Source organism: Morone saxatilis, unplaced genomic scaffold (genome assembly GCF_004916995.1).
Source record: "Morone saxatilis isolate NCDOM2014 unplaced genomic scaffold, NCSU_SB_2.0 Contig24, whole genome shotgun sequence".
Classification (NCBI taxonomy): Eukaryota; Metazoa; Chordata; class Actinopteri; family Moronidae; genus Morone; species Morone saxatilis.
This window is the reverse complement of record NW_023339807.1, coordinates 3,538,285-3,546,818: the sequence shown is the minus strand read 5'-3', so window position 1 is coordinate 3,546,818 and position 8,534 is coordinate 3,538,285. Positions and strand designations below refer to the sequence as shown.

The following is an 8,534-nucleotide window of genomic DNA, read 5'->3' as shown; positions in this document are numbered from 1 at the left end:
TATATATATATATATAAAATATGTGTGTAATTATTCAGTTTATAGCACTTAAAAAACAAAACTCTTTCTTTTAGTAGATAGCTCTGAACACATACAGTGCTTCCTCCTTCACGTGCGCCAATGCCATTCCACAGACAAGAGAAAATGAAATTACTACAGCAGTCAATATGAGCAAGGCCTCTTCTTGAAATATTGAATCAATTCCTGGAATCCACGGTGAGAGGCCTCCAGTCTGGCTGCATTGATTTAACTCATGGTCAAAATGAAATTATGACTAACACAGCACAGCAGAACAGGGATGGGGAGAGCTCAGGGTGGAAACTGTGAATGAAAGAAAAAACACAAGCAGACTAGCAGGGTTTGGTAAAAAAGGATGAATGTTTTATTTTAAGAAGTATTTTGTGTTTTGTTTGCTTTTTTCAAAACACCATCTTTCATATTCTCACTGCAACTCAGCAGTGTACAAAACTCCCCTGAAAATCTTATGTGGAAAACAAGAATGAATGGAATGTTATGGTCAAACCTATCTCTTCTGGGTTAAATGAGAACTGAGTTAAAGCCATGTCCAACAGTGGTAACTAGCCAATCAGCAACACATCATCTCAGGAGTCAGTACATGCTACTGACATCTGGCGTGCAATCAACTCTGATACACTTTACTGTATCACACCTCAGTAACTACAAACCAGGCATTGCAGAGCTAGCATGTTACTCATGTTATGTGGGAAACAACAGCTCACATAAACCTTTATCTGTCCTGATCATGCTAGGAAACCTTGGAGCACTTTTCCATTAAATTTCACTTCAAGGCACATTAAAAGCTATCTCAACCAGCAAACAAACAGGTAGACATATGTATGCCATCACTGACTGGACTTTATTCCAAGGTGCTCTGCTCCAACTTCTAAATTGCACTATTATAGCTTTAGATTGGTCCCAGTCTATTGAAAACCAATTTGGTGATACTGTGGGTTCAAATTGAGAAGTCACACGCAAAGCTAGTATAACTATCACTTTGTAATGTAGGTGTCAGTTATGTCAAAACAGAAAATACATTCCACATAATGGGAGTACAAGGTTTCATCAATGAACAGCTCGTCTGGCTGTTACCTTCCAAAGAACGGACAGCTTTGCTTTGGTTTCCTCAAAAACAACAGTGGGATAACCTGAAAATACACACATGAACCCATCCAGTGGGTAAATACACGCACTAAGCAGTGAGGGACCAGATAGCTTGTATGATCCGTGACACAACCAAAAACTATGAAAAAACGTGCTCGTATAACAGAAAATAAAAAGGTTAACATTCTAGCAGAGTTTGAAACATCAGCAAGGCAGCTCCCAATGAAGTGTCCAGTCACACAAAAATATATATCTGGCCGTATTAGGGTGCCCTGCTAAATGTGAATGGAAGAACAAGTGGTGCTCTGGAAAACCTCTAAATACATGCATGAAATGCAAATTTCATTACAGAAAAACAAACAAGAAAATTGACAGCTGACCTCTATGCTCTGGAGTCTTCCTATGTATCTGTGGTACGATGGCCAGTCAACACAAGTCATTTTGAAATGTAAAACGTGTCCACAGATGATCAACACACATCTGACCATTACAAATAAAGAATGCAAAAACAAACCTGTCAGATTTTTTTTTTTTTGCTTTGTACTGCACCTTTAGTAAGTTTCTTTCAAAGCAATTTGCTATGATACAGTACATTCATCAACAGTGACAAGAAGGAAAGGAAATAAAATCATCGTGCTGGCACCAAGATCCTGAGATGTTACTATTTTTGTTAAGATCTTACATGAAAAATATACACACAATCATTTGATCTAGCGCTCCCGCATTTTGACCTCAAGAAATAAATACCCTCAGTTATGCACATATTACCATCTAAATCTACTTAGAGAAGTACCTAATCCCAGGTACTGGTGCAAAATAGGAGTCAGTTTTAAGTGACCCAGAGTGTTTCACTGGGAGTACATCCAGCACACCAGCAGGCCAACGGCCAAAGCTGCCCCGGCGCCGACGTTAAGCAGAATGGGTCTCCAGTAAAGCCACTTCTCTCGTTTCCTCTCCGAGTCGGTCAGTCTCTGTTTCATCTGCTGGACCTTGTGTGAGGTGCTGGCAATCCTCTCCTCACGGTGTCGCTTTCTGACACTGAAATAAGAGTCAGTTTAAGGTAAGTAGTCAGCAAACAACAGTGTGAAAATCCCATGAATCCCACACACAGTACACCATGGATGTGCAAGGGAATTATTACGCAAGACTGACAAACTAAACTTTAGGAAGGAGAAGAGGGTTGGGGCTTAATTTCTCTGAGGTCTAAAAGTAATTTCAAAGTGACATTCTAGTGCATAGATGGAAACAAAAGCATTAAACTGAGCTTGGGAAATAACCCTTTTAACCTTTTAAGTCCAAAACAAATACAGCATTTTAAAGTTTCTATAGTTGTGTCCTTTCTTCACAATGAATCTGACAAAGTCCTGAGCTGTTACTTACTTCCCAGAGTTTTCTGCCACGTTGGGGTCTTGGCTGTCTGGCTCTTCTGCCGGCAGGTGGTCTCCTGTGGCAACCTGTGGCTCCAGGCAGGGTCCTGGCTGACCGTTGGGCCTGCTGTCGTTGAGGTGAGGTCTGGGTGGAGGAGGCGGAGGTGGCAGATCTGTCTCTAAATCATCTCCGGACATCACACTCTGCATGTTTTGCTAGACAAGAAAGAGGCAACACACAGGGAAAAGTAAGTTTTCTCCCAACTTATAAAAGTCTGACAAGCTATGGAAACCATTAGACTAGTTAACAGTGAATCTTCTGATGACCAAAGTCACCTTTGTGTCACATACATATTTAGTTTATTTGCAGAAACCTAAGAATATAAACTTAGAGAAATAAAAAAAAGGGCAATTACATATGCAGATTGTTAAAATAGCTTTAGCGTTTATAATACTTATATTACATTTGAAGCTACACTTGCTTGATAACCTTGACAACTATCTGAGTTTCTTAGTAGGTGTGCTTTCTGTGGGCTGTCTCAAAGATTTTTTGTCGTCAAATCAATTGCAAAAACATTCAAATAGTTGAGTTGTGGACTAAAATTAGATTAAGAAATGTACTATGGTGCAGAAAGACTCATTTTTTCCTGCATTATATAACGGAACATCTGCGCATATCGGATAACATGTGTCTGCACTGATATGTCTGCAATAGGCAAATATCGGCCAACCGATATATTGAATAGTAAAAATGAATGGTAGCTATATTCCTTTTGGCTGCTTCAGTTTCAGGATCCTTGTATAAAACAGAACAGAGCGAGTTAATGTTATTAGTAACACCAGAGGTTTTTCCTTCTATGACTATTCCACATGCCTTCTTATGTTCATACGGCAAATGAGTACTGTATTAAGATAGACTTGAAAAAATCCCCCCAATAAAGAATAGAATAACTACCTAACTAATCTGATTAATCTATGAGATATGCAAACATCCTTTATTGGGGATGGTGAAGAGTCTGCATACAGACTGAACAGCTGGCCCTCTGGTGCGGTCAAAACTGTGGATGACAGTGGTTTCCCAACACTGCCCCCCCCGCATCATATTCAACAGCCCTATGTCTGATGTGGAAACCTTTAGGTTTCTGGGATCCATAATCTACCAGGACCTTCCGACACAGTCATCAAAAAGGATGTACTTTCAGCTCAGGAAGTTCAGCCGGCCTCAGGAGCTGACTATCTAGCATTTTGAGATAATTGGCATCAGCCAATAACAAAAATAATGACACATCTGCAGCCATGTCAGTGTGGCTGCTGTGGAACGATGTTAGCTCTTCCCTTTGTGAGTTTTGGGAAGGTGGTGAAACAGCCCTGTACCATAACTTTCATGCATCTTGAGGTAAACATATGCCTGAATTTGCTATGGAATACAATTACACATTACATTTCTTTGCTTTGATATCGGCATTATATATCGGGCATCAGCAGTAACCATTAAAAAAACAACATTGTTCGACCACTAAGAACAACCAGACACAAGAACAGTTTCAACCCACGCACCCTCTCTCTGATTAATGATTATAATAGTTCTTTGTCTATTTATACCTGTCTTTGTTGTGCTTGTTTTTATCTGTATGTCTATTTCTCCATTTCCATTGTACATGTGTGTAACAGGTCAAATTCCTTGTAGGTGTACACATACTTAGCAAATAAAGCTGATCTGGTTTCTGATATGCATATATGAACACAGATAATGAAAACAGAGTATGTGTATAAAACATTTAAGGCCGGCATAACTGCAATTTAAGAGCTATTTTAAGTCCAAAAAAAGAACAACGGATATTAAGGAAATTCTGTACTGGTTCCATGTTGGTTTTCATCAGCCAACCGATATATTGAATAGTAAAAATGAATGGTAGCTATATTCCTTTTGGCTGCTTCAGTTTCAGGATCCTTGTATAAAACAGAACAGAGCGAGTTAATGTTATTAGTAACCAAACAGGACAGGAACAGACTTCCAAAAAATACATTTAAAAGTGAGACTGAAAAGTGTTTCACTTTATACAAGTAAAGTAAACTTCAAAAATCCAATCAATCTTAAGACCTGTCAAGACATTTTAAGGCCTACAATTCTGATTATTGGCCTTCAGACTAAGACCTTGTGGACAACCTGCTCTCAGTAGGTGTGATATATGGGTTTTAAAGATACATTCTTGTTAGCAAATAGCAGTCCTGCTTTTTCAGACAGTTGTGGACTTTTGTTGTGCTGAACTTTGGCCAAAAATCTACTAGGATGTAAGTAAGTAATTTAAAAAAAAAAAGCAGAGCAGGTAGAGGTGTGAGGAAACAATATAAATACCAGCTGTGTCAGCTGATGTCTCTGTTATTCGAGTATGACACATCTACCTGCTCCTGATAATGCTTTTAAAGTAAAAGAGAACGCTTAAACCTGCAACAATGTCTACTTTCACTAACTCACTAACTAAAACTGTGTACAATAGACAACACAATGGAATCAACTTGCAGACTGTGCAGGCAGTCACCTATGTAGTCTCAGATGTCAGAGTTTCACTGGCACTGGAGCTCACCAACAAGGTAAAAATCCTCTCATGACAGCCCAAGTATGAGCCTGAGACATACAAGTGCAGTGTTACTCCCCGGCCTTGTGACTAAACTACCTGTGCTGCTGAGTTGTCTGTCAGGATGAGCTTGGCTCCCTCGATGACTGCCATGTAGGAGAAGCGGAGCTGGTCGGGGGTCTGGATCAGGCCCATGCGGTATTCCCTCATGTCCAGTAGCACCTTCTGTATCTCTACTGATGATGGGTTCCTCCTCTTGCCCATCTGCAAAACAGATGAACGTGTTTAAAATACAGATGAAAAGACTGCAATTAAGCGGTTTTCACTAAATAAGTAACATTCAGACAGCTTAACCCAAGCTAATATCATGTTTGTAATCATGAATGGTAATGACAGGTTTAGGGTTCCTGCTTCATGTGTCCACACGGATCATGATACCCGAGACCTGATCAGGATTTAATCCAAAGGTTACAACTATGACTGGGTATGGGTCCTTAACTTGATATCTACACATGCCCTATATGGTTAAGACAGTATGTGTTTTTATTTTTCTTTCAAACTGTATGGGAATTGAATCAAACTAGGACAAGCAGCATGATAACGCCATCCGATTCTGATTCAAACGTTGCATAATTCTAGAGAAAGTACGTGGTATTTTTCTAATAAACCCCCACCCACTTCAAACCAGTGAGAAGAGCACAGAGGAAAAAAACACAACAAAACAGAAACCTCTGATGTAAGATAACCAAAACTGTTGTAACTTTGGAAGAAAATGTTGTATTCATTTAGAATACCATCGCTGTTAGTAAGAAGCTGATCGTCAAAATACTTTTTCAGGGCCTTTCCCTTTTCTCTTTTTCAGAGATCCCATTCAAAGTTATTTTACAACTCTGCACGTGTGATAACCTCTTTTAGTCTTACTTCATCCACACCTGCATCTCTCCAGTTGAAGTTTTTTTCTGCTATCCAGGGCTCCATTTACTGAGATTTAATGCATTCAAGTATATCAACAAGCCTCAACTTCTCCCTTTGCAGCTGAACTAAGTATATCATAACATCTCATCTTACTCTCCTGCCATAACTTGAATCTCTTGAGTAATCGCCTTAGAAATTAGGCAACAATTCCCTTTAACCACGACTGTAATTAGTGACTTCCCCTCCCTCCCGATCTGTTCTCACCAGGATCAGGCAGGTGTCCACCAAGGCGAAAGTCCCTGAGCGTCCAATCCCAGCGCTGCAGTGCACCACCGAGGGCCCGTGCTCTGGGCCCAACGAGCCGGACTCCCGGACCTTTAAGAGGAAGTTGAGGAAGGAGGCGGGGGATTCTGGGACACCAAAGTCAGGCCACGTGGTGTAGTGAAAGTGGTATATCTCCCTCGACTCCCCCGTCTACGACAGAAAACACGTGATGTCGGCCGTGATTGGAGCATCGTATAGACAGAGTTCTGCATGACTGGGCTGATTTGTCGCTAAGAAAACATCACACGCCAAATGAAATCACAACATCTATCACCTCCATACATGGACTCAGATGCTGGATTTTATCATTTAGAACCACTCACGGTAATATAAGTTAAGACACGTTAAATAACCTCAGAACAAGTAGCTGCCCTGAAAATGAAGCCTGAATGAAGTAACAGAAGCAAAGCAATAGAAAGAACGTATTCTTGAATACAGTAAAGAGCTGCACTATTCCTGAACTAGACCCACTGCAGTTTTCAATTCACAAAATATCATTTCTAAAATTGCATTTTTAAAAAGCTTTTATCCAAAGGTCTGCTTCTCCTGCTCACCATTGTGTTTTGCAGCTCTAGGACTCGGATCGTGTAATAGGACTGGTCCTCCTCAGAAAGTAGCCTGACAACAAAGCCTGTGTCTGTGAAAGACATCTGTAGCTCCTCTGTGGTTGGCCAGTACTGTGCACACTTTTCCTGTTAAGACAAAAACGAATTAACTTAACTAAGTCTTGGATAGGAAGCCACATGCTCCCAGGGTAAATACACACTGACTGGGTATATGTCACTGGGTTTTCACACATTTTATTTGCAAGAGATTCATTGAATTCAGGGCATCCATCTTCATCAGAAAATACCACTATCAATGTTAAGGAATGTACTATGTACAAAAAACACTTGATTATGTTACTTACCCTCAGGGTCATTGTAGTCAATTGTACTATTGTTACACACCATAGAACTTGGCAGCTCATTTCCACAAGTCATAAATAGCCAGTGCCCACAAAGCAGACAACATTTATCTGATTTTAACCCTCAACCCTACTGAGGTCTGGTAGATGATGACGTATTCTTGTTGTTGAATGTTTAAAGAAACACAACAGATGAGGAGAATAGTTCAAAGAGGTCTGGTACAGTATGTTCTTGGGTCTGAATTAAACCATCAACTCTTATATTTCCAACCTTTCGGGTCCTCTTAGTGGGGTATTTACTATACTGTTACTGTGTTACTATAGATACAATTATGAAAAATAAAGTACATAATTCCTTTAATCCCACAGCAATCAATGTATAGTTCCTATTTGCTTATTTTACCAGTTGTTCGTATTAACTTTGTGTGTTTTGATTATGACGAGAGAACACAGCAGAAGACATGAGTGTTTGTGTAACGTAACACCAGATTATGATGGAAATCAAGAATTTTACAAGTAGTATATTTGAATTCAAGCATATATATATAAAAGTCAAACTATCACAGACACTATATGCCAATAACATCTACAGCTAAAATTACTATTAAGATAGGACACCTTGAAACATGTCTCCCAACAGACAACAAGGAAGGGGCTATAAAAATGAATCAATCATCAGCAGGTGCTGAAGTGTACTCACAGATCCCTTTTCTATGACTCTGTTGAGCATTATCACAGCTTTGGAACACTGCTCCCAAATCATGAGCCAGAAATGACCACAGGTATTCCTCAGAGGCCCCTGAGGAAGCAAGAGAAAGAAAATCATTGACAAATGCTCGCAAAACATCAAAATCGTGCACATTGTTCTGTAAATGGTCCACAGATTTATTTAAAGTACACTGACGTTGCCTGTACGACACAATCCGTACCTGAGAAAGAATGTAAGCTCTTTGAGCTTCTTCCACTGTGACTAAACTTGCATTGATGTAGTCATTTTCAGCGTTTTTGAGCTTTACCCGACTGTGATCATCTGAAACCAGACCAGAGAGATCATAAAGCAATCGCAAATCACACAGACGTCATCTGCAACAATACAGGTTTGTCATTGATAGCCTTATTTGTCATAAGACTCACATGGGCTGACATCTCTGTAGCGGTTCAAATTCCGATTCACTGGAAGTTTTGCCACTTTGTAAGGATATTCACTGGCTTGATTACGGATCTCCTGTTGGAGAAAAACAGACAAGTAGGAAGTTAGGAGTGTCACATTGTGTTTATGAAGTCGACAACAGCAACGAGAGACACACTGTGAGACCAACTGGT

The 8,534-nt window shown here is 39.9% G+C and overlaps 1 protein-coding gene across 1 annotated transcript in view; it reads right to left on the bottom strand.

Moving 5' to 3' along the window:
• Nucleotides 1-365: 365 nt before the first annotated feature.
• ptpn2a (protein tyrosine phosphatase non-receptor type 2a) overlaps nucleotides 366-8,534 on the bottom strand; it is a 9,539-nt gene continuing 1,370 nt past the window's right edge. The window contains exons 2-9 of the mRNA XM_035671820.1: nucleotides 8,346-8,436; nucleotides 8,141-8,241; nucleotides 7,912-8,010; nucleotides 6,859-6,996; nucleotides 6,245-6,454; nucleotides 5,165-5,329; nucleotides 2,503-2,705; nucleotides 366-2,160 (exon numbers count right to left, since the gene is read on the bottom strand). Of these exons, the coding sequence (XP_035527713.1) occupies nucleotides 1,971-2,160; nucleotides 2,503-2,705; nucleotides 5,165-5,329; nucleotides 6,245-6,454; nucleotides 6,859-6,996; nucleotides 7,912-8,010; nucleotides 8,141-8,241; nucleotides 8,346-8,436 (1,197 nt within the window). The 3' untranslated portion in view covers nucleotides 366-1,970. The remainder of the gene's footprint in view (nucleotides 2,161-2,502; nucleotides 2,706-5,164; nucleotides 5,330-6,244; nucleotides 6,455-6,858; nucleotides 6,997-7,911; nucleotides 8,011-8,140; nucleotides 8,242-8,345; nucleotides 8,437-8,534) is intronic.